Raw genomic sequence first — 24,718 nt, 5'->3', positions numbered from 1 at the left:
CGCGCGGCAGGCGGGTCCCCGCCCCCCGCCCGCGGTGCCGCAGGACGAGGTGGGTTCGGCGCGGCCGCCGCCGGCACCGCCCGGCCCGGGCGGGGGAAGGGGCCCCGCGGCGCGGCCCGGCCCGGCCCGGGACGGCGGTGGGGCGGGGCGGGGCCGCCCCCGGCCTGGCGGCCGCGCGGGGCGGGCGGAGCGCGGGGCGGCCGCGCCGGCCCGGCCCGGCCCGGCCTGTCCCGTCCCATCGCGTCCCGGAGCGGGGAGGAGCCGCGCGGGAGCTCCCCGGGGAGGTGGGCGGCCCGGCCCGGCGGGGAGGGGAGGGGAGGGTCGGGGGTGGTGAAACCCGGGGCGCGGCGGGTCCGCCTCTTCCATTGATGAAATTTAAATTGCTCGGGGTTCGCCGCCCGCCCGCCGGCCCGGGAGGGACTGCTCGGCGGAGGGGCAGCGCGGCGGGCGGGCGGGCGGCAGGGAGGGAGCTCCCAGCGAGGCCGGGGTCGCCGCCTCTCCCGCCGCAGCCTCCGCAGGGGCGGCAGCCGCGCTCCGGCCCTTCGCGGGGCGGAACCCCCGAGCGAGGCGCTCCGCGTTGACCCAAGTGCTTGTTTATTTATTAAAGCGCGAAAATGTCGGCTCTCCTGAAAGGTAAGCTGACGCGCTGTGTTTTTCCCGGCCCCTCCGCCGTGCGTACGCGGGGCTGCGCTGTGTTTTGGGTCGGCGTTCCCGCTGCCTCGGCGGCAGCCGCCGGGCTGCGATGTGCCCGGGCTGCCCCGGAGCCCTGCCCGTGATCCGTGACCCGGCTCGGTTCGGCTGTGCGGGCGCACGGCGGGACCGGGCGGCGGGGCTGCGCCCGGGGCTGTGCGCGGCCAGGGGCTGGGGGATCCTGCGGGACCTCGCCAGCACAAATCGCCCCTGTCCGCTGAGCTGTCTGGCAAAGTTGTGGGAGGATGCATGCCGAGGCTGAACGTCTTCGCTTTTTTTCTCTTTTTTCTTTCATTTCCTCTTTTTTTTTTTTTTTTTTTTTTTTTTTTTTTTTTTTTTTTCCCTGAGGCTTGAGTGTGTTTTTGGCGTTTTTTGATCCCGGTAGGCTCCGGTGCTCTCCTTTACTCCTCTCCGCATGTGTGAGTGTTTGTGTGTACGTGGTCTGAGTTTCGGATTCCCTGTGAAACAGGGAACCAGCCCGCAAGAGGTCATTTTGGGAAGAAAAATTACTTTGGTGCATTGCCGTTGCAGTTTTCTTCCCGTTTTCCTATATTCCTCGTGGTGCGGGTGTGCTTTTTTTTTTGTAATGAAATACGTGCCTATAGGGTTCCTTAATATAAATCCACGCAGGCCAATCAACAAATGGCATGCTGCCTGCAGAAGGAACACGAGCAGGTCGTTTGCTATACAGACTTGGGTGTTGCAGGCAACTGAGGGCCTTGGCAGGCTCTGGGAAATCAGTGTCCATCCCAGAGTGGGTGTCCGGGGCTGGACAATGCTGGCTGTGTGGAGGCATCACCTGTCTGGAAATGCCCTGTGACACCTGGGCAGAAAGCAGGCAGCTGCAGGAGGAAAGTGCTGCCAGCACGTTGCTCAACCGGCCACTCTGAAAGTTACCAAGATAAGCCCTTGTGAAGTTGATTAGGAAAATATATTGCTAATTGTTCTTTTAAAATAGAATTGGCTTATCTCAGACTACTGCTGAAGGTGGCCATCTTGCAGAGAAGTGCTGTTATTTCTGGAACAGAAAGCTGTACAAACCTATGTAATGATCGTAATTGGTTTTTAAAATATTACCAGAGATTTGACAATCCTGGAAGCCTTAAAAAAAAAACCCAAACCATCCACTGTTTAGATACTCTTTGGTCAGGCCAATAGTACTAAAACATGTTGTCATGTCAAATGATATTTTTAGCGTGTGGATCATCTGCTAAACTGGGAAATTCAGCTGTGTCTGACTGTAACACCTAAATTCTTGGTGTGTGCAGCTGGCAGAGCAGCTTCCCAGGTTGCAAATTTCTGAGTTAGCTCAGACTAATGTGCTCATCTGTCAAGAAGAGTCAGGGCATAAAGGTTTCACTTCACGTATGCTTCAGTCCTGTATGTGTTGGCAAATTTTGCCTCTGGTAGTAGGAAAAGGTTTGTAGAGTCTGAGTGGGTATGTTCAGTTCTAAAATTCAAAGTAGTGTTTGTTAGCATTGCACATTATAGTGTGGGTATTTAAAGAGACAGACTTTTATCCCTGCCAGAGATAAAAATTGCCTTGAACTTTAAGCGGAATCATTGGAAGTTAAGGCATTCACTCTGTACCCTGAGCACCGAGTTCAAGGGTAAAGCATTTAAAGTTTAGCTGAGTGTTGTAACTTACTGGCCACCCTTCTTGGTTTTTATGGATTACTGTGGCTCCAGGGAGACCTAAATAATTTTCTGCTGTAGGTCTTTCTGTGTACTTACTTGGGCTGTAAAAGTAATCACAACTCATAACCCTCAGCCCAAGAGATTCCCTACTTTTTCATGAGAGAGGTTCTTGCTTGACTTGTCCCACAACTCCCTCCTGTGCTGCCTCCTTGTAGTACCAAGGCAGTGAAGTTCTCTTCTGTGTGGATTAATGAACAAAATTAATCAATCTTAACAATTTTATCTGCCTTTAATGTGGAATAAGAGGAAGGACAGCAGAAAGGAAATATGTGCAAGCCCCTCAGTATGATGTGACCACTGTTCTGTTCTTGTGCAGGAGAACAAGAGGAGATCTGCCTCTTGTGTTGTTTCTGGTAGTGTACAAAGTCCTCCTTTCTATTAGCTTGCTCTGATATGCCATGATTTGTTTTTTTACACGTCAGTTATAAAATTAGGCATCATAAATCTGCCAGTACTCTTCTGTGTGCTGTAGCTTGTGTTGTGAGGGCAGGGGCCAGAGAGCAAAGCACAAAAGCCTGCTAGAAATAACAGTGGGTGGGGGCAGGAGGGTTGGAGTGAAATTCTCCATGCATCAAACACCACCATGAACTTGACTGAAGTGCTGTCCTGTCTCTGCTGCTTGGGGGAACACTTTCTACCAAAGGCATTAATGTGAGCTATCCTGTGTGGCTGTTTTTGCAAAGCCCAGTGTTCTCCGAAGTCTCAGCTATTTAGTCATGCTCTTCTGGTCTGTGCTCATTTCCTGTGTGGGCAGGTCCCCCAAGAGTCTTCCACTACTTTATCCCACCCTTTTCGTACGTCTGATGAGTGTTCAAGAACACTGGTTTCATAAAAGTGGGCTTAGGCTGAAATATGAGGCATTGATTGCGAAACAGTTTGGAAGAGGCATTTCTTTTAACATTATTTGGGATTTTATGGCCACGTGTATCCTTGGAAATCTCTTCCTGCGGTTATCCAGCACCCCAGCCTCCATCTGATTGTTAGAGGCACAGTAACTACTTTTCATTATGGCCTTAGGAAGTTTTAGTTACCTGCAGGGAAGAATTGCTTTCAGATATGCAGTTGCACTGGCCTTTCAACTTCCTTGTTGCTGCTGGGTGGGAAGGGAAATCAGCCTTCACCCAGGCTGTGAAATTCAGCTGCAGTTTGTGTTAAAGGACTGCAGTTGTCTTTCTGCCAGCTGCAGGCTGGGATGTGTGAATGCCAGCTCCTTCCCAAAAGCTCTGAGGGGCAGCAGGAACAACGAGAGCCACGTTCACTCATATTATGCCCCAATACTGCTTTGGGGAGCATTTACAGAGGGCAGCCCAAGTCCTGATGGTTATTTCCAAGATAAATGCTCAAAGCCTTTGCCTCACAGTGGCACCTTAAGAGTAGAAGAGCTGTCACTTCTCTTAGTTACAGAATTCACATTCTTACCTATGCAGAATAGATGCTTTTCTTGCACCAGGCAAGCACGTGTCTTTATGGACTCCAGCCACATCCTTCCTCTCTCTTTCCCTGTAATAATAATAATTGGACTAATAGCATTAGGAATGCTCTGCCTGAGCAGCTGTGTGCTGACGCCCTGGCTCTGGATGAGGCTGAGGGGTCGCAGAAGTTGATAAATGTTAAATGCAAAGCCTGAATATCCCTCGCTGCTGATGAAGAGTATGGCAGTGGCAGCTTTGGCAGGCTGGGGTTCAGTAAGAGCTGTCCCATCCAGCTGCTGCTCAGCGTGCCTGGTGCCTGGTATTGGGAAAAGCAACAGGTCTGCTTTGCTTTCCTGTGAGGGTGCTGGTGATCAAACGTGTTTAGCATTTGCTCATTCTGTTTGTGAAGAACTTAGAATATTCCAGAAAAAAAAAAAAAAAAAAAAAAGACCCCTAAACCAGGACATTGACATATATTTACTTTTATGATGCCGATTTATCTCTATTTGTTTGTGATGTTGCTTTGTCTCCAAGTGCTTTTTTCTGGTAGACATAAGTCTTTTGGCTAATGTGAGCAGAACAATCTTTTCCTATTCCATGGCAGCCCAGGGAGGCTGGCTGTGCCTCCCTCAGCCCCAGTGTGCTCCAGAGCACGACTGAAGGTCTCTGCTGAGACTCGGAATTTGCAGAGTTCCTTACGAGATGTGTTGCATCACTCTGGGAGGTTCAGATGTGTTACAGGCCGGCCAGAAACGGGACATGGCCACTGTTGTTGTTGTTGTTGTAGCAGAAGTGGTGTATTGTAACGTGTTGCAGGGAGGATTGGAAACATGTAAAAGCTTCTCCTGGCAATTGTTTCCGTGTGCATCACCCCGAAGGGACGAAATGCAGCGAGTACTTGTAGCAGCTTGGTGTTAAGCATGGAGCTGGTACAGACCTCCTTGTTTTTCTGTAGGAAAAAGTGCTTCCTGGTGGAGAGCTGCCTGTGTTTTCACACATTTGACCCGGAAAGATACGCCTAACAGGCTTTCAACTCTTACCTGCTTTTACTACTAAATGAAGCATTGGATTTTAAAAAAGGACCTATTGTTCAGTGTACTGTTCATCTTGAGCTGGCGTTTTCCCGTGTTGCACCACACATACTATGTGCACTGCAGCACTTGTCTGTCTTTTTTTTTTTTTTTCTCTCCCTCCCCTACCTGCAAAACAGTGCAGTCAGGAAAATGGCTTCTGTGGGCTTCAAAGCAAGGATTAGATACTGTCACTGAGGCTGAGGCTGTGCAATACTTTGCTTAGAAAAATAAAATAAAATCAAAATTGAATTAAAATTAACCATTTCTGGTTTTCTTAGACATTTTCAATAGAAGAGCCTTTTAATGCATGTTCTCAATAAGTAGACTTTAAATGCAGGTTCCTCTTCTAACAATGTTTTCTGTCAGTGTTGCTCTGTTCGCTTGTGAAGTTCCCTCCTGTCCCTTTTTTGCACTACTATTCAGGGTATTTCTAAAATCCAGCTATATTTGGCAATGCATCACTCTCTGTGTTACAGGGAAGTGATCACTCAAGGGATTTGGCAGAAATTAAATTAACTGAGGTCTTTAGAGAACATACTCAGAATGTCTTTTGAGAATACACTCGCTTCCAATGCTTTCTGCTGGAAAATAAAGTCGTGTTCTCTGCCGGCTCTTTCTGCAGGGCGGACTTTATAGCATATTTATGTATTTAGTCTTTTTCACGTTTGTGGAGTTTATCACTCTGAAAAACAAAACAAATGCTGAAGTGATAGACAGCCCAATTTTCTAGGTTGCTTAGAAACTGAAATGCATGCTGTAGTGTGAAAATACTCATGACAAAGTAAGAGAATGTTTACTGGAACAAACAGAAGATCTTGTGAAAGTGCACTGTGTAAATAATTAAAGCTTATGTTTATATTTGCTTGTGGAGCAGAGGGATACCTTCTACATAACTTTTCAGTAAGAAAATTCTTATTTTTCGCACTTCTACTTGATAAAGTGTGTTGATGTGGTAGAATATGACTTCTCTAGTGAAAAAGTGCAGTGCTGCAGATTTTTGGATACTTCTGGAGATGGACCATTGGTCCTTTGGGGTGCTTTTGAGTTTTGAAAGAAGGGTCATTATTCTTTGGCCCAATTTAAGATCTGTTCCCCAAGTAACTAGGAACAAAAACTTTAGATTCCTGGAATGCTAGCACACGACTGATAAAACACGACTGAATTTTATGAGTTTATCAATCTTTTTAAAGAAAATTGAAGGCTGTTTGTAGTCTAAATAAGTTAGTTTGGGGTTGGTTTTTTTTAATAATTTTCTTTTGTTTTTATTCAAGATTTCAGCCAAGCAATGTCTCAAGCTGGCTCCTCACAGTTTCAGGAAGTCATTCGGCAGGAGCTGGAGTATTCAATGAAAGTAGAACTTGATAAGATCCTTGCGACCGCACACTCAAATGAGATAGAGGTAAGGAGCATGGAGTGGGTGCTGCTCAGCGCATGAGAAATGGGATGCACTGAGGCAAATCTCAGAAAGGAGATAAATCACAGATTTCCAGGTCCTTATTTTTAGGATGTGCTCTGATCCTGTGTGGAAGAGTAGCCAGGATACAATGTCAGTAGGAGACTTTCGGTTCCCTCTAGACTGGGTGACGGAGTTATTAAGTGTTTAATCATCTTTAGTTATTAAAGGTTCTGTGTAATCTTCAATGGATTACAGAAAGGGAGGGTAAACCTGTTATCTTAAATGTTGAGCCAAATTGTAATGACAAAAGACTTGTTGTGTATCCAAGCTGGTTTTGTACTCTGAGTTTTAGTGAAAATGAGCTTTTGGTAACTTCTGGAATTTTACCTGAAGTTTAGCGCATCTACTTGAGTGCTCATGAAATTACTCTCGTGAATAGATTGTACATCAATTTGTAGAAATGCTTCTGTGATTGAGTAGGTGTGCATTGAATGCCAGCATTAACTAATGCATTTCTTCTTTGTAGCACACTAAAAAGGACCTGGAAGGATTTAAGAAGCTATTTCATAGATTTCTACAAGAAAAGGGACCATCTGTGGACTGGGGGAAGATTCAGAGACCTCCAGAAGATTCTGTAAGTTGTGATTAGGTGACGGTGTGTAAGAAAAATAAAACTGATAATTGCTACTTAAGGCAAATGATGTATTCACCATTGAATGGGTCTGTCTGCTGTGGTTCTATAAAACCATGTAGGACAACACTTTGGGTTCTAACTGAGAAATAATTATTTGTTGACATATGCTGTATGTCTTCCTGAATATCAGGTTCTGCTTACCATATGTGTCAAGTTCTTTGGTATTATTTTGTTAGCTGTTCTGGGAGCAGGGGAGCAAAATGGGACAGATGCCACCTCACCATTTGGTGCCTTCTCTGGAGGAAACCTGTGTTAGAGGGGAAGTAGGGAGGACCTTTGTTGTTCCCATTTCCCTCCTGCCTGTAGAAGAGGGTTGCACATCTCAGATGAGACTGTTTCCAGCAATCCTTTATGTTTAATAATTTGAAAGGGACATATGGCAAGTGGGCTGGGTAATAGAGCTCATTTAGCAACTTCTGTAACCTGCAGAAGCTCAGCAAAAGTGAGGGATCTGGAACAAGGAGTTGACTGTAGGGGGTTTTGGAGCCTGATTTTCTTATGTTGTCTATGTTGTTGTAACTTATAACCTATAATTTGAGCTGCTGCTGAAAAAGCACTATGTATTTTTTCAGCACTGTTTAGTACTGAAATAAATACTTCCTATTAAACCTAACCTCATTTTACTGATTCATCAGTGGCCTTAGGCTGTCCTTTGACTCTTGTGTAACGAATGGTGTAGTTGTGCTGCGGATTCTTGCTTTTCCCAGCCTAGTGATCTTGGCATATTGCAGGAGCTCTGTGTGCTCCCAGGCCTGTGGTTTCTCTGAGGCTCTCTGTGTGCCTCAATCGAGGCTCTGTTCCCCATGAAAGGCAGGCTGTCCAGTCACTTCCAGAACAGATGCAGGGCTGCTCTGTAAAGCGTTGAAGAATGATGCTGTTTTAGAGCAAGTCTAGGGTTTTTCCAAGGTTGAGTGTTTTCTTTTAACTTCAAAAACATGTGATGTCTCTCTTTTCTGTACTGCAACAGTGAATGAAGTGTTGCTTTGGAGAGAGAAGCCTGCCCTTAATGAAGAGGCCAGGGTGGGAAATTGAAGTTCTAGATAAGATGACTTACAAGGAAGGCTGAAGAAAAGGGGATTTCTTTCCGTGTAGAGGGGCTTGAGACTCTGGGGGGATGATAGGTCTTTTAAATATGTAAGAAGGTAGTTAGGACAATCAAAGGAATAAACTGTTCCCTGTGCCAAGAGAGGGGATTAAATTACAGAAGTTTGATGTGAGTGAATGGGTGCTTTGTGGAGAGGAAGAGCTGCTGTCTATTTTTCAAGTTTTGCACACCTTCAGTGAAAAAACTTACAGGTTCTGTAAAGGTCTGAAAGTACGCAGGTAGGACATCTGGAGCAGATGTCAAACTGGAGGTTGTGGCAAGGCTCTGAAATAGACTGGGGGCGTATTCCCAGGCATGGCAAGCTGCTGAAAAACAACTAACTTCAGGTCACAGAGTGCTGAGTAGAGAATGGCAGAATTAGAAAGAGTATCTCTCTTGTTTCCTTATGGCCTGTACTGCTCATTCTCAAATGGGTCCATGTGCTAGGTAGCAAAATAGCTTTTGATGAGAGAGTGAAAGGTAAGAATTCTGCAAAATCAGTGACCTGCAAAATCAGGTGACTTCTGGTCTGATGAGATGCGTGCACGACAGGAAGTGAAATTTTGCTTCCTAGCATGAACTCTAAATCAAATAACCATGCTTTGTTGGTAAGTGCCACAGAAGAGAGCTGGGGCAGAATATCTGCTAACAAACTTCTTTCCATGCCTTCTTCACTTCATAGTAAATACCCCTTTCTCTAGGGATGCTTGGACTTCCTGATCCGACAGGACATGGGTTTGAGTGCTTATGAAAACTGAGCAAAGATAAATGTCTTTGTTTTTTTCCTTTCTCCTTTTTGCTGACCTTATGATTTCTATCTCTCCCTGCTCTATCCACTCCCTCCTTTTTAATGCATCAGTCATGTTAGGGACATGCTGTGGAAAATGAAGAGGATTCCTCATAAGACATATTCCAAGGGACCTTCTCCCAAATTGTTCTTTACTGAGGAGTATGCAATATGGAATTATTAAATAAAAGTTGATTTCATAAAGACCAGAATTTCAGAATTACTGGTCTAGCTAGTATGGGTAAGAGCAGTGTGAGCTTTTAGGAGGGCTAAAGAGGGATAACTTCTGAAGGGCTGCAGTACTGAGTTCTTTGGGACAGGTATCCATCTGTGAACACATATTTAGTTTGAGTGCTTCAGTTCCAATTGAGTTTTCTTTTTGCATAAAACCTCAGAGCATATTCTGCTCCTGCTCTTGTTACAACAGCACAGGGATTGGTGTATGGAAGAAGTGTTTGCTGGTAATCTTGCAAGTGATTTATAATTGCCTGTAGGGATGACCTTGTTTTATGAGGTGGTGGGATGCTTGGCTGCTTGGACAATTTCACACTGCAAGGATCATGGCCTAGAAAGCACCAAATTCTTTGCAGTGTGTATTTATTTGCCTGTGATTGTTTTGGAGACTTGCTTTGCTGCTGGGAATTCTGGCAAGTCTAATCTTCAGCTGATCCCTAGTAGAGCAAAAGGCATATGTTGAGGTATCTATGTGCCTCTGTGTGTATAAACACACAGACATACATTATAAACACACAGACATACATGTGTATCTGTAAACAGGCACACAAATCATCTGCCAAAGTGTGGGTTTGTTGCTTTTTAATTTATTTTGCAGCTTAAAAAAGTTCATGAATGTTGTGTGACTCCCCAAAGGGGTAACAATTAGCATTGATCCCATGATTGCAGAAGGCTGATCAATTGTTTCATTGTTCTGTCTTCTACTGTAAGTAGTAAGAAGCTCCTAACCCTTACAGACAGTCCCATACAGCTTTGACTTCATTGGTCAATCAATCCAAACACCATCCAGTGTCCAATTAAGAAATCCCCCTTTGGTGGACAATCTCCATAACACATTTCACATGTGCACAGCAACAGGTGCAGCAAGTGGAGATAAGAATTGTTTCTCATTCTTTTCTCTGATCTCACAGCCCTCCCCAGGACAATGCCTAGGGAAGTCTGTGCCTGCTCTCTGTGGCCAGAGAGCTGCTGCCACACATGAATAGTTTATTGGATATATGGCTTTGTCCTTTGGGTGGGGAAGAGTGTTTCAGGCTTTTGCCCAGTGCCAAGGGACAGTGCTGTGAGTGCTGTGCAGAAGCAGAATTTCTGATGAGACTTCTATAGGCCATCTAGTGTGTTACCTATTGTATTTGTTCTCTGAATGTAGCTTCTGCTTCTTCCTGAAGACAAGTAAAGTCTCCTGTCAGTAAATTGAAACAGAAACTATTGCTTTGTAGTATTCCTGTTTTTCTCTGCAATGGGAGATTCCACCCCTGACCTCCATGTTTTCAGTGTAACAGCTTATACTGATGACAGTAACAGAAGATTGAACCCATTTCACACTATATTGGTAAACCTCTGACTTGTTTTTTCCTTCCAGATGCTTTGCTTTCATATGTCCAAAGGCTTACAGTGATAGCTCGCATAGTTAGCACCCATTACTGTTACAGTCTCCAGAGAAGAAAGTTCACTGAGAGTGCCAGTTAACAGGGAGAGGAGGTAAAGAATGTGGACATGGCAAGTGTAACTTAATCCCCTCGATGTAGATTACAGCCATCTGTTTGTTTGAATTGGAAGCAATAGCAAAGTCCTGCTGGGAGGCCTCTGAGAGAACTGCAGTGATCAAGTTAACCTCAGAACAGCAGTGCAGAACCTCATCTGGGATGTAAAGAGAGCATCTGAAGCAATGTGAGTGTGAAAGGAGCTTGTCTATTAGAGCCTTTGTTTTTTTATTCCCCAGAGGTTGGATTCTTGTCTGCAGCTCAGGTTGTCACCTCAGTGAGCTATATCATGAAGGAAAAGAATGAATGTTATGCCCTTACTCAAAAGCTGAATATCTTCTTAATCTTGAACTTTGGAAACAAGTTTTAAGGGTTCATAGAATTGTGGAATGGTTTGGAAGGGATCTTAAAAATTATCTTGTTCCACCCCCCTTCCCTGCACAGGGACGTCTTCTACTAGACCAGACTGCTCCAAGCCCTATTGAACTTGGCCTTGGACACCTCTGGGGATGGGGCAGCCACAGCTTGTCTGGCTGAGCTGTTCCTCTGCTTTACCACCCTCAGAGTAAAGAACTTCTTCCTAAGATCTGATATAAATCTCAACCCTTGTCGTTGGAAACTATTCCCCTTCTCCTGTCCATATCAGCCTGTGTAAGGAGTCTCTCTTCCTCTGTAAGCCCCCTCTAGGTGCTGTAAGGCCTCCCAAAGGCTCCTCTTCCCCAGGCTGACCACCCCCAGCTCTCCCCACCCTGATCTCACAGGAGGGCTGTTCTCTCTCTCTCTGATCACCTTTGTGGCTCTCCTCTGCACTGCTCTAACAGGTCCACAGATTTCCTGTGCTGAGGACTCCATATCTGGGTGCAGCACTGCAGGTGGGGTCTCATGAGGGCAGAGACCTCTTAATGTGGTGCTGTTTCCAGAACTGTCCCTTGGTGCTGAGTAAATGTTTCCTCAAGCTGTAAGTACACATTAACTAATAGGGGCGTCCTCCTTTCCGGTCTGCCCACGGTGACAGCCCTGATGCTCATTCTGTCTGTCTCTGACAAACTCTTGCAAGGCTCCTTGCAGTAGGAGGAGGCTGCTGGAATCTGTTAGTCAAACTCCCAACATTGCCTCATCCAGGCTGTTCCAAGAAATCACTTCTGTGGCATTGGCTGAAAAACAAAAGAAGCTGCATGTGTCATCTTAGAGCAGTCCCAAACCAGGGCTGCCAGGCTGTCTCAAGCAAGTGACACTGCAGCCATGCATCTGTAAGACATGGCATTCCTGCCCCTGGCTTTTCCTGAAGATTTCCCCATCAGCACTTACTTGTCAAGCACACAATTCCAAACCCTTAGAGCAAGAATTGATTTTTATTGCTGTGGAGCACTTCTCCAGTTGTGTATAGGCTTGTAGGTGATGAGGTATTTGTGCATATCAGTGCCTGCACATGGCTGGAACTGCTGGATTGATAGCTCTGGCATCCAGCAGTCCTGGTGCTGCAACGTTCCTGCTGGAACTTGACTTTTTGACATTTGTTATTCTCTGAATTAAAGACCCTTCAAGATCCAGGGCTTTATTGCCAAGTTGATGTTTCCAATGCCTGTGCCAGAAGAAACTGAAACATTTAGTGAGGCTGAGTCATAAATTGTGTGTTGTAACTGGTGAAACATCCAGTGAACCGAGTCCTTGATGGAACTGTTACCTTCTTCAGGAATTCTACTCTGAACATCCTGCAAAAGCTGGTTTCAGGCATGATAGTGAAAGCATCAAAACGTAGTTGGCACTTTAGCAAAAGCAAATGATTTTTGAGGCAGTCTGGCCCTGAACTGTGTGTCAGATTTTCTGCTTTTTGTGAGTGATGCAAGAAGAACATAGTGAGACTTGAAAGTTGAGATAATTTTTTTGGATGTTCAGACAGTGTCAGAACATCATGGATGTGACTCACATCCCACCCAGCTAAAGCTTGAGATGAGATGTTTTTAATCCATGTACAAGTCCAATGCAGGGTGTTCCTGACCTTGGAGGGGATGGGAAGCAGTAAATCTGAGTGTAAGTCTCTATGTCCTGCTGGTAGCAGCATGTTCATTGAGCTTCCTGATGCACCTCCAAGACATTAAACCCAGGATTTATCATCTCCTTGTTAATGAGAAGAGCAGTTTTTCAGGGTGCTTCAGCCTGAGCATAATCTCATAATTAAAATAATGTTCTAGCAGCTAGAATGCTACAGCACTGGAACACCAGGGCTTTTCTTCAAAAGAAAAGCACAGCAAGAGTCCACTTTCTGTGTGCTTCTGTTCCTGAAAAGTTCTTGGCGGTTTGCAGGAAGCTCCTGCCTGTGTCCTCATGAAATGACAGTGATTGTGATGCTGTTTCTGTCCCAGCCATGACACCTCCATGTGGAGTTATCTTCTCTTGCAGTGCATCCTTTAGGCTTTCCAGATCCCATGGGCAGAATTTCCCTCCTGTGGGGGATCTGCCCTGATCTGCTGCCCGGGGTGTCCCAGAACGCTGGAATTGCGCAAGGCATCCTCTCTACGCCCGCGTATCCCAGTGAGAAACATGACTCTTGTTCCAGGGCAGCGTGAATTTCCATTTGAACCCCAGCCCTTGCCCAAAGCAAACACAGCTCTGAAAACTACTCTGTATGTATTTGGTCTTGGAAACCAGCTGTGGATCTTACGCACCTCTTATCAGAATAAAAATAAAATTCTAGCAGCTAGAATGCTACAGCACTGGAACACAAAGGCTTTTCTTCAAAAGAAAATCCCTAAAAGGGCAGGCTAAAAGATAAATGTATTGATTCTGGTCTAACAGTTTTGGCATGATTCTTACTGTGGCATTGTTACCATTATTTCTTTGACTTAGGTGCTTTTAGTAAAGGGGCAACAGTACCTAATGTGAGACACACTGTTCTTATGAGCCTGATTTTGCTCTCCATCATGAGCCCCAAATGTAGCCCAGACTGTTCTTAAACCTGTAGGAAACAGCTGTCAATGAGGTAGAAGACTTCCTGTAAGGTCTGTTACGAGCTGGATGAACACGTTCTGAAAAGAGCAGAATAAGAACTGGGAACTCTCTTCCACTCTGTATCATGCTGTCAGGAGAAATGAATTGTATCAGAGTAGTGGCTGGGATAAGAATCAGTGTAGACTGAGTTAAAGAACCAACATTTTCCCATTTTCCCAAGAATGTTGCCTTTGACAACCTCAGAGGGGGGAAAAATAATCTATGAGTTTAAGCTGCTCAGGGAAGGAAAGTTACATGCCTTGCATGTAGGGCCTGGTTCTTAAATTGTGGCCTGACTGGAGGGGGAGAGGGGCCATCCCGTGGGGCAGTGAGTTAGATGGTCCCCAAGGAAACCCCCTGCCCTTCTGCAGGGCAGGAACAGGGTTGTGACAAGTGGTGTAACTGGTCTGACTTCTCCTCTGAATGAAGCGAATGCTGCCTGGTGTCACAAAGTCTTTAGAACCTCTTGAGAAAAAGAGGTCATTATAGTAACAAACCAGGTTATTTGTATCAGAACAAAACAGTTACTGTAGACTCACTTTGCAGATGTTCTTTAGTGTCATAAGGCATGTGAATAAATGTGGATTTTATCACCAGATTGTAAGTTTTGAAAGTTTTTAGAGAAATCAATTTCTTTCCAAATATCTGACTGCTGGGTTTGTGGGTTTTTGGTTTTTTTTTTGTTCTTTTGTTTTCCCAGATCCAGCCCTATGAGAAGATCAAGGCCAGAGGCCTGCCTGATAACATTGCTTCTGTCTTGAACAAGCTGGTGGTGGTGAAGCTCAATGGTGGCTTGGGCACAAGCATGGGCTGCAAAGGCCCCAAGAGCCTCATTGGGGTGCGGAACGAGAACACCTTCCTGGACCTGACAGTGCAGCAGATCGAGGTAACGCTGCAGCAGCCAGCACACACTGAGCTGCTCCTGCATGGCTTGTTAAGGGGGATCCAGTGGGGGCTTGCCAAAAGAAAGAGGAGAAGGGAGACGAGGTCTGGTGCTGGGTGAAGCAGAGAGGGACGGTGCAGTCAGCGACTGAACTCTGTGCCCCTCAATGTGTTAGCACAAGTGTGACCCAGGCTGTGCACAGCAGCCTGGACAGGGGGATCAGGAGCACAAGCAGTCACACTGCAGAGCTTGTCTGGCCTGGATAACTCCTGGGCTTGTTCCAGACTCCTCCAGCTGCAAGTTTGTCTTTTCAAAAAGGGATTTTTTATGTGCATTAGAACAAAGCTTTTCACAGCAGCTCCAAGTTCCTTCATGCATTTAAACTCTTGCACTGGAAGAGATTGTTGGCATTTTCCTCTGAAGAAAGAAGAGCAGAAGAAAATAACAGCTGCTGGTGTTGGGAGAGGATGTTTTGGCTTATGTTTTTAATGCTGAATATTCCTCTTAGAGTGGATAAGGAAGACAGACAGTTATTAGAGTAGGAGGTGGGGTGTGCCTGCTCCCTGGTTTCTGGAGTGCCAACAGTTTTTGCCTCAGTGTGATGTTGTTTGGAGTGGCTCTCCCATGTGTGTTAGATGGTTCTATGACAAACTCAAATTTGCATCCAGCTGATGCAGCCCTTTCTCCAAAGCATCACTGTGGAAGTCTCTGACTCCACCAAAGTGTAATGACCCCAAATGCTCCAGCACAGGAGGGTGAGCTGATACACAAGGCTTAAAATTCACTCAAGGGTCTTTCTCTTTTCCACCTGCCCCTTCTATTTTCAGTGGAACTGCTGTGATCTCTGATTTTTATTTTTTTTTTTGCCTTTGTTGTGCACATGGAAATGTATTTCAGCTCCATGCTACAGATTCCCAAATAATTAACATGGTGACAATTGAATTATAATTTGTTCTTGATACAATTGTCCATCTCTGTCTGCTAAGAAAATGTGGAAGCGCTTCCTGTGCAGAGACTGTGGAAATGTCACCTTGACAGACTGCAATGATTTGATGGAAAACGTGCCTTTTGTAGTCAACAATTAAAGTAATCATTTTGTGGTTTTGTGGTTTCAAATTTTAGACCTCAATGCAGGTTTAAAAACAAAGATTCACTAATTAAAGATACATTAATTATGGTGGGTCTTATCTTTACAACTAACAAGGATTTGTTTTCCTTTACCTGATTGATTATTCTTTTTGTAGCATAAGTGCATCTCTTTTTTTTCCTCATGCATTCATTATTTCCTGTCTGTTTCACCTAATTTCTTTCTCCCAAAATCTCAGGTATCAGGAGTTAAAGCTAATAATACATGCTGAATTTACCATTTATTTCCCATCTCAGCATTTAAACAAATCCTACAACACCGATGTTCCTCTGGTTCTCATGAATTCCTTCAACACAGACGATGACACAAAGAAAATCCTGCAGAAATACAGTCACAGCCGTGTGAAGATATATACTTTTAATCAAAGCAGGTATCAAAAGACTTCTCCACTTGGGGTAGAAGAAAACAGTTTGTTTCTCCATAGTCCAGATGGGGTGGATTTGAGTTTGAGGTGTCTTCTGTACCTGTGTTCAGTCTCTTTTGGGCCTTGTGCTGAGACTGAAACATCAGGGGTTGGGCAGAGTCAAGGGCAATGTATTAAAATTGGGGAGAGGGGGTGTGTGGGCCCCAGTTTCTAAGAAATGTACAAATAGTGGTGTACTGGCTGCTGGCCCCTTGGTTCCTGAATTTGCTGTTAGTATCCTTGGGCTCTGGAGTTGTTCTCCTTATGGAGAACAAACTCTAGTCCGGGTGGCTGTTGGGTCAGAGGGGTGTTTGTTATGCTCTGGGCCTGCCTGTCAGAGGAAAGCTGGTGTGCAGTGTGGCCTGAGAACTGTGCTTTTACATCCTTGAGTAGATTGCATTCTGTAGCTTCTCAGTGACAGCTCAGAATGTGGGAGGGTCTTTCAGTTCAGAATACTCAGGAAAAGCACACCTCCAGAAGCCCAGGGAGCTGCACCTTAACTGTAATATTTTTATTTGATGCTATTCTGATGCTGGTGAGGATGTAACAAGACCCATTGTCCTCACAGGTACCCCAGAATTAACAAGGAAACTCTGCTGCCAATAGCCAAGGATGTCTCTTACTCAGGAGAGAACACGGAGTGCTGGTACCCTCCAGGCCACGGAGACATCTACGCCAGCTTCTACAACTCTGGGCTGCTGGACAACCTCATTGCAGAGGGGAAGGAATATATTTTTGTGTCCAATATAGATAATTTGGGTGCCACTGTGGACCTTTACATTCTTAACCACCTCATGAACCCACCCAATGGAAAACGCTGTGAATTTGTCATGGAAGTCACAAACAAAACCCGGGCGGATGTGAAGGTAAAGGGAGATAAGTGAGAGTCTGAGTGTGTTGGTGGCCATCTTCAGCCTCCTCTGAATCCATGGATTCAGGCATGCACCCAGTCTCCTCATAGCTATTTTAGGCACCATTTAACACATCAGCTCAGATCTAATTTGAGATGCACAAAATCAGCAAGTTTAGGAAGTTGTAATTCATGGAACAGATTTGATATGTGCTCTGGGCAGCAGCAGATGAGGACAGCCTGGGCTGGCCTGGAAGCACAAGGGATGTGCAGGGTGCAGGTCACAACCTCTGCACCTTCTCCAAACTGTCACATACACTGGGGGCAGAAGCTTGAAGCCAGCATTGAGGGCTGGGATGCAGCAGTTGTGTCTCACAGAAAACTGTCTGAGGCACTTCCAACCCTGCATTGCACAGCTCTGTGTGGCACAGCTGCCCACCTGCTCCTGCCCTAGCCCCTGGCTTTGTACCAAGTCCAGGAGTGGCATTTCTCAGAGGTTTATGGCATGTATCAAATACTTGTAGCCTGCAGTAATTTGTCCTGCTACTGTGCTCTGCCTCTCTTCTTTTGTATGGGAGAATGAGGATTTGGATTTTCTCTGTATTCACTTGGGAAGTTCTGACTTTACCCTATAAAAGCACAGCAATGCACTGTAAGAATACTTAGATTTAATTTACCTTTTGCTCCATCATCTGACAAAGTACTGCTGAGGGTGACTTTTGACAACAGCAGCATTTGCAAAATATTCTCAGTAACCATTCGTTAAAGGAAGGAACGATTTTGGAGTGCTGAAATATGATTGTTGGGCAGTCCTGACTGTACTTTAAACATGCTCTATAATTAGTAACCTGGTAGCTGGTTACTAAAAACAAGATGTGTGTTTTCTCTGGGGTTCAACATCAAATGCCAACAGAGCAGTGCATCTGCCTGTGCTGAGGGGAAGATTTCTGTGGCTTCTGATGAACAGGACTTAAACCCTCTCACCTGCCCCTTGCAGGGTGGCACGCTGACGCAGTACGAGAACAAGCTGAGGCTGGTGGAGATAGCTCAGGTCCCTAAAGCACACGTGGATGAATTCAAGTCTGTGTCGAAGTTCAAAATATTCAACACCAACAATTTGTGGATAGCTCTGTCTGCAATTAAAAGGCTGCAAGAGAAGAACGCCATTGACATGGAGATCATTGTTAACCCAAAGGTAATCAGCTGGCAAGGGTTTAGAGAACACTGACCCAAACAAACTTTTAGTTTCTGGGTGGGTAACAGGCACTGCTGCCTCACAGAGCCAGGCTGGGGGCGTTGGGCTGCAGCTCTGAGTGCCAGGACCTGCTCCATGTGTTCACTTGAGTTTTCTCTTCCAGACTCTGGATGGAGGCTTGAACGTTATCCAGCTGGAGACCGCAGTTGGTGCTGCTATCAAGAGTTTTGAGAACTCTCTGGGGATAAACGTCCCTCGTAGTCGTTTCCTGCCTGTGAAGACCACCTCGGATCTCTTGCTCGTGATGTCCAATTTGTACAGCCTTAATGCGGGGTCTCTAACCATGAGCGAGAAGCGCGAATTCCCAACAGTGCCTCTTGTCAAACTGGGAAGCTCCTTCACAAAGGTGAACACCTGGTGCTCAGCTCTGAATAAAGACACAGCTCATAGCAATAACTGAGTGAAAAGTGAGGTTTGCTTTATCTACCTCTGCCCACCTGGGCCTTCCCTTTTTTGCCCTTTGTGAAGGCTGTGAGAATTCAGATACTGGCTGTGCATGCTGGGTGCTCCACGTGCATTCTGTGTTCCACTGTTCTCACACTTGTTTCTAAAAGAAATCACAATTACAAAGTAGCAACTTTTATATTGATGCAGATGTAGGTTATGGGAAGGTTCCTGAAGAGTACTCAAAAGGCTTCTCCCATGCTTGTCCTCATCCAGAGATGACTTTATTACTGTTTATTTATTTTCTCTTTCCAAAAGGTTCAAGATTACCTGCGGAGGTTTGAAAGTATTCCAGATATGCTGGAGCTGGATCATCTCACGGTTTCAGGTGATGTTACATTTGGGAAGAATGTTTCATTAAAGGTGAGTGTGCAGTGGGGTTGCTGCTGCAATAAACCTGACTGATCTCTGCTCCTTGGCAATTGATTCTGAGGCAGTGCCTGTACACACAGTCCATAGGAGCACTCCTGGGAGTTGGGTAACAGGCCCAAAGATGGAAGAGGCCATGGCTGGACAGTGACCCTTGTGATGGGGTGCAGGATGTTGCTGCCAGAGCTGCTGCTCCATGCAGGCCCAGGCTGAGAGGAGGTTTATTTATGAACCTTGAAAGCACCACAGACATCACATCTCTGTTCAAACACTGCTGCTACCTCTGCCCTTTGGCTCAGTCCCAACTCCCTTCCCAGGCTGGCCTTACCACCCCTTTTCAGGCTTTTGCAGTGCTTTGGGGTTCTCGATTTATTAGTAAATGTTGGAGCTGAGCAAGTTTGTTTCTCTCAAATTCTTCCTTAGGATCTTGATAGTCCTGGCAGCACCTGCAGTTCTCTAGGGCAGTTTGGCAGCTGCCAGGGGTGGAAGGTGGTGCTGCATCACCTGGCACAGGCTCAGGCTTTGGGCTCTGAGCTGTCCCTCTGTCCCCACATTTGCTGTTCAGCTGGAATAGGAGCCTTCCTGGAACACACCCAGGGTGGGGGAAACATTTTTCCACTTCAAAGCGTGCAGACAAGACAAGAGCCCTTAAAGCAACCATGTCTTCAACTAAGTTACCAGTAGGCCAATAGGCTCTAGCACAGTAGTTAAGAGGTTCCAGTAATGCTTAAAACCTTTGTTCTGAGGAAAAAAGACCCCCAAATGTGTATGCAGAAACAATACAACTAAATGCATTCAGGCTCTGACTGTGGTACAGCTGACACTTGACTGCTCCTCCAGACAACCTATGCCCCCCTTCCACGTCAACAGGTTTCTGAACTTGTTTCCTCTTCTGTCTCCCTAGGGAACAGTCATCATCATTGCAAACCATGGTGACAGGATTGACATCCCAGCTGGAGCTCTACTAGAGAACAAAATCGTATCTGGCAACCTGCGGATCCTGGACCACTGAGTCCAGGAGAGGGCACAGTCGAGGCTGGGGCTGCTGTGCCCAACCAGCCTTGTCGTGGAAGAACCTTTTAAGCATTAGAAGTCTAAGTACACAGAGGGCCTATGCTTTGTCATCTTCACAGTACCCTGCAGTATTAATTTAAAATTAATTTCTCTTGCTTATCTTTAAGCAGCCACATAAGCGCCATGGATGTGCGTAAGTAATGCTTCAGTCCTTAAAGAGATTCTGTAACTCAGTTAATACAACCTTGAAGTGCAATACTGTTTGTCTTGCGGGAAGATGGACAGATCCTCTTTGATAAGAAGTTCAGAGGCTCGCCCTCGACCATTCAGTAGTTTTGAATTGCTTGTAACTGCAGAAATAAAGCTGTGAAGCAATACAGGTGGGACAACATGGTTGGCAACTCCTGTGACATTTTAGGAAGGCACAGTTGAAAACCAAAAGTTTCACTACTGCTAAACAGGCTCTTAAAACCCTGTATTTCATGTGCTCACAAGCTGTAGCCCTCTTCAACCCCCCCAAACTACAAGTGGGATGTCCTATCCCAGTTGTACGTCGAGGTACTGGGGTAAGGCTGTCAATACCTCCATTTCCGTATCGTGAGAGTGGGAATCATCCGTGTTCCAAACTTGCCCAAAGAATCCAATACTTGAGAAAAATGCCTCAGTAGCCACGTGTGGTGTTTGCTTTTTCACATCCCATTTAAGACTGGATCTCCTGTCACCATCTTGATCTGCCCTCTTTTTTCAATAAATGGATCACGTTGACTACACCTATGTTCATATTGTCACAGCGATGTATGTTAATTTATCTTCTCTTGAGTTTCTAAATTTGTACAGGAATTGAAATCCCTGTCCTGATCACTATTGATTTCTTAATGTTTCTCTTGTATTTACATGCAGACAACTTTATTTTATAAGCTTAGTATAACACTGGTATGTATCATTAAAGAAGTTGGTCTTTAAAAACAACTGTGATTTTAGAGCTTTATTTTGACTGACAATGAATGACACGTGTTATGCTACCAGGTCAGCATGCCTGGCTGAGGGCACCACAGGCACACACACACTGCAGCAGAGACCATTCCATCAGACATGATCATCTCAGGGTTAGGCACTCGACGGGGGTCAGGTACAGAGGGGTGAGGTGAGAATCACAGGCACTTGTACTGAGCACTGGCAGCCTCCAGTCTGTCAAAGGTAGGATTAAAAACTCCAAAAGAGATGGATTTCAGCTGCACTCTCCTTAATGGTGCAGCCTTTTATATGCAGCCTAAAAACTTTAAAATTCTTCCTGCCCGTTCTTTGTGTCCCTGTCCCTCCCCTCTGGCAGAGGCGTTGGGCAGCTGGAGGTGGCTATCCTTACACCAGCCTTTTTCCCACCTCCCAGTTCCCCCAGGAGCCCCACTGCTACCCTGTCACTGCCAACCAGGGACAGGTCACTCCTCTCCCCCACAGGAACAGCTTTGAGGAACTGGCCCTTGCTTAGAAAATCTTGTCTTCAGATTTTAGGCCCTGAGAAATCCCCTGGAACAGGACTGCTCCCTAACAAAGCTGAATCCTATATGCGAGCAATCAAAAGACATTTATTTATATAAAGTTCTGTAAAAAAATAAATTTTAGAACAGCATAGTTTCATAGAGAAAAACATTTTCTACAGAGTTCCAACTGCAAGATTTTTATATTGTACCATCATTAAATAAGGTGGGACACCATGTGAATTTCATTGCACTAGAAGAAATGCAAAGCATCTTTTTAATATAAAGATATACAGAGCATTCTAGACAACTACAGCTGTGTTACAGCTATGTGTTCTTTTGGATTTGGTCCAAAGAAACCTGAGTCTGTTTCCAGAGAGAATGAAAAAAACATTGCACAGACAGCTGATCACTTGTTTCTTGCTGAAGGACACTGGAAGGGTCTCTCCCTGCAGCTCCCTCTGAGTCTAAGCTCCCCCGACTCAATCCTGCCCTTCCTGGGGCTCTGGGCTCAAGCATTCACCTCACCGTGTCACGCTGCTTAGAAGAGTCAGTCTGTTGTCAGAGCCAAGTGACTGCTCCCAATGGATTATCACCTCTTCTGCTCCCAGATTTCAGCCATGTTTAGATCTAAGTTGTTAAGGCCTTTCAGAGCTTGAAGGTTTCCAGTGTAAAAAGCCACATCTGAAGTAACCAGCCTGCAGTGAAACAGACAACAAGATTACAATGTGACCCCATCACATCCACCTGGAGCGCCTGGACAAGCAGACAGGGTGTGTCGAGGACTTTGGCACACAACTGCTACAATACATGTTCAAATCCTATGCCTGGATTAGATATTTGAAGTATCAGTTCAAAACTCAATGCTATGGATGTGGTTTATTTTACAGCAGTGATCATCCATAACAGCATTACTGCTGGGTGTAAAACTAGTTCTAGGGAAGGGAGATCAAACCATGAGTTCAGAAAACTCAGCAGGAATTAGGCATTTAAAACTTCTATTCTCTTGCTGTAATCCCAGGCTTATCTAGACTTAAAGCCCCCATTCCAACTAAGAATATTAATTATTGCAACATTACCTTCTGTATTCTAGAGGGTAATGATTCTATGATTCTAGCATTAATGTAAAAAGCAACTGAACAGCACAACAGCTGTATTGTTTGTAACAGTTTATACAGAATAAAATCCCTCAGATACTGTTGAAACATGTCAGGGATCATGATGCTTCTTGCTAGCAAGATGTAGGAACAGAAGCAGCATTTACATAGCAAAAAAGTTAACCAGGATTCACAGGACTGGATTTTTACTATTATTACAGAAACAAGCAGTTTAAACAGAATGAGGATCAGAAAACCATGTTAAAAACCTGGTCAGTGAAGACTGCTGGAACAACAGCAAGTGCCATCCAGGGTTTGATGTTCTCCTTGTCAAACAGCCCCAGCTCCCTAGGAGATGTGTCTGAAGTACAAAACTGCTGCCATCAGACAGTCCTGGGCCAGCTGAGACCTCCTGATTGCAGGGAAACACCCTCAGCAGGTCACCAGGAACACCTGCCCCAACCCTTCTATCCAAAAGGGATCCAGGCCACGCAGCCACAAGGACAGAACAAAACCAACAGCACAGGATGAAGAGAGCACAGCACCGTGTGGGGCTGGAAATGCCAGTGAGAGACACCGTGAGCACAGCCAGGGCCTCACTTCAGCTGGGGCTACTCTGTGAGCTTGGTTACTAACGCCTTTATAAATACCAAAGGCAATGGAATGTCACACCACGAGTACACAGAACCAGTTCAGATAAACTCTTGCACAAAGTACAAGGAGGAATGCACATAAACAGGAGAAGCAGCAATAAACTGGAAAGGAACAAAACTTTCATTGCAGTGACACTTGAAGCATTATCAACTTTCTTCTCTGACTTCTGCAACCTAAGACAATCTCTTCTTGCATGTGGGTAGGCCCATGAGTTTCATTCACCCTTGCTACACTGCACACACATCACTGCCCCCAGGTCATCAGGAACAGTTAAAACTCCACTGTTTGAGGGGACAATCCAACTGACAACAGAATTCAGCCTGCAAGAGGCTTTTCCTGTGAGGTGGGGACAGCAGGCACAGCCAGGCACCCTCTCTCAGGACAGGTACCACAGACCTGTTTGGGGATGGAGTGGGCTGTGGTAGGGAAGGGGAAAAGCTGTGAGCATAATCTCTGTTCCAGATCTAGTTCTGCTCTAAAAACCATTCCTGCAGAGCTGCCCACTGCACAGATGAAATGCTGCTTTCTCCTATTTTTACTTTGCCAGCATCATGAGTCACCATCCACATTTCAAAATTGCTTCAGGAATCACACAATTCCTGCTAATTAAACTGTGGCTGCTGCTGTCACACAAAGGGAGAGAAAGCAATCCATGAGCTGAGGACAGCTACCAGCAGGTTTCCAGTCAGACAACGTCCAGCTCCCTGTCTGTTACCAAGTGGATTGCACTCCTAGTCACTGTGGAATGGCACAAGTCATGCCCTTTACTGTAAGCAAGCTTCAAATGGGACATACTAAAACATGGAGCTGTGATTCTGGAATCATGACTTCCTTGCAGAAGATGCCCTCCCAATGCCTGCTTATTTAATCAGTGAAAGGAGAGAAGAGCCCAGCTCACCCGTTCAGAGGTCCTCCATCATTGACCACATTGAGGTGGGCCAGCTGCCTCTTCAGGTGGAGTTTGTAGCTTGCGTTAATTCGTAAAAACAGCATCTGGAAGAAAGCACAGCAGCAGAGTAAGGAACTGTGCCCATGCTCACATGGCTGCCTCCAAAGGTGAAACACACTGCCAGCACCCTCAGTCACTGACTTTTGGTTTTGTTTCTGCAACTCACGTGGTTCCTCCTCCTGCCAGTGCTTCAATCTCACCCTTGGCCCCACACAGGACACCCTCACCCACTCACTGCGTGTGGCACTCACAGGACATGTTCTTTGGAATGTGAACTTTTCTCCTCTGTTGCCTGAAGTATCTAGCAACTTGTACTAAGCCTAGCAGATAAATCTCTTTCCTGTGCTAGAAGGGACCATTTAATTCAATGTGAAAGAGAAATGACAACTTGTATTCGATGACTAAGTCTGTTCTTCCTGTCCTTAAGGTTTGCAACTCTGCAGTAGCAATGACTGCAGCAAACTCCTGCAAAAGCACATCTGGTAAAATTGGGGTGTGTAATACATTTAGGGACTTTTGGAAGCCACTGATTCTGAGCAGTGTTACAGAATAATCCTCTCAGAGGGCTGCACTCAAGCCCGAAGTGTTGCCATTTGCATAGCATTTCAGCACTAATTCCTGGATTGCCATCTCTAGAC

General features: G+C 45.5%; 2 protein-coding genes across 5 annotated transcripts in view; one reads left to right on the top strand and one right to left on the bottom strand.

Moving 5' to 3' along the window:
• UGP2 (UDP-glucose pyrophosphorylase 2) lies at positions 1–20,874 on the top strand. 3 transcript variants are annotated; one of them, XM_063152332.1, is made up of 10 exons: positions 1–49; positions 6,145–6,272; positions 6,796–6,903; positions 14,241–14,426; positions 15,807–15,940; positions 16,542–16,839; positions 17,821–18,018; positions 18,182–18,424; positions 18,781–18,885; positions 19,796–20,874. In XM_063152332.1, the coding sequence occupies exons 2-10, from the start codon at positions 6,159–6,161 to the stop codon at positions 19,901–19,903; spliced, it is 1,494 nt and encodes a 497-aa protein (XP_063008402.1). In that variant the 5' UTR covers positions 1–49; positions 6,145–6,158; the 3' UTR covers positions 19,904–20,874. The 3 variants fall into 3 exon arrangements, with proteins under 3 accessions (XP_063008402.1, XP_063008401.1, XP_063008400.1); XM_063152331.1 differs by lacking the exon at positions 1–49 and adding an exon at positions 211–284; XM_063152330.1 differs by lacking the exon at positions 1–49 and adding an exon at positions 478–633.
• Position 20,875: 1 nt separating this feature from the next.
• Positions 20,876–24,718, bottom strand: part of VPS54 (VPS54 subunit of GARP complex) — a 48,410-nt gene continuing 44,567 nt past the window's right edge. For both annotated transcript variants that reach the window (XM_063152327.1, XM_063152329.1), the window contains 2 exons: positions 24,030–24,124; positions 20,876–22,078 (listed from right to left, as the gene is read on the bottom strand). In XM_063152327.1, the coding sequence (XP_063008397.1) occupies positions 21,973–22,078; positions 24,030–24,124 (201 nt within the window). In that variant the 3' untranslated portion in view covers positions 20,876–21,972. The remainder of the gene's footprint in view (positions 22,079–24,029; positions 24,125–24,718) is intronic.

Source organism: Melospiza melodia, chromosome 3 (genome assembly GCF_035770615.1).
Source record: "Melospiza melodia melodia isolate bMelMel2 chromosome 3, bMelMel2.pri, whole genome shotgun sequence".
Taxonomy (NCBI): domain Eukaryota; kingdom Metazoa; phylum Chordata; class Aves; order Passeriformes; family Passerellidae; genus Melospiza; species Melospiza melodia.
Note: the sequence above shows the minus strand (reverse complement) of the source record. Positions and strands in the feature narration are given on the sequence as shown.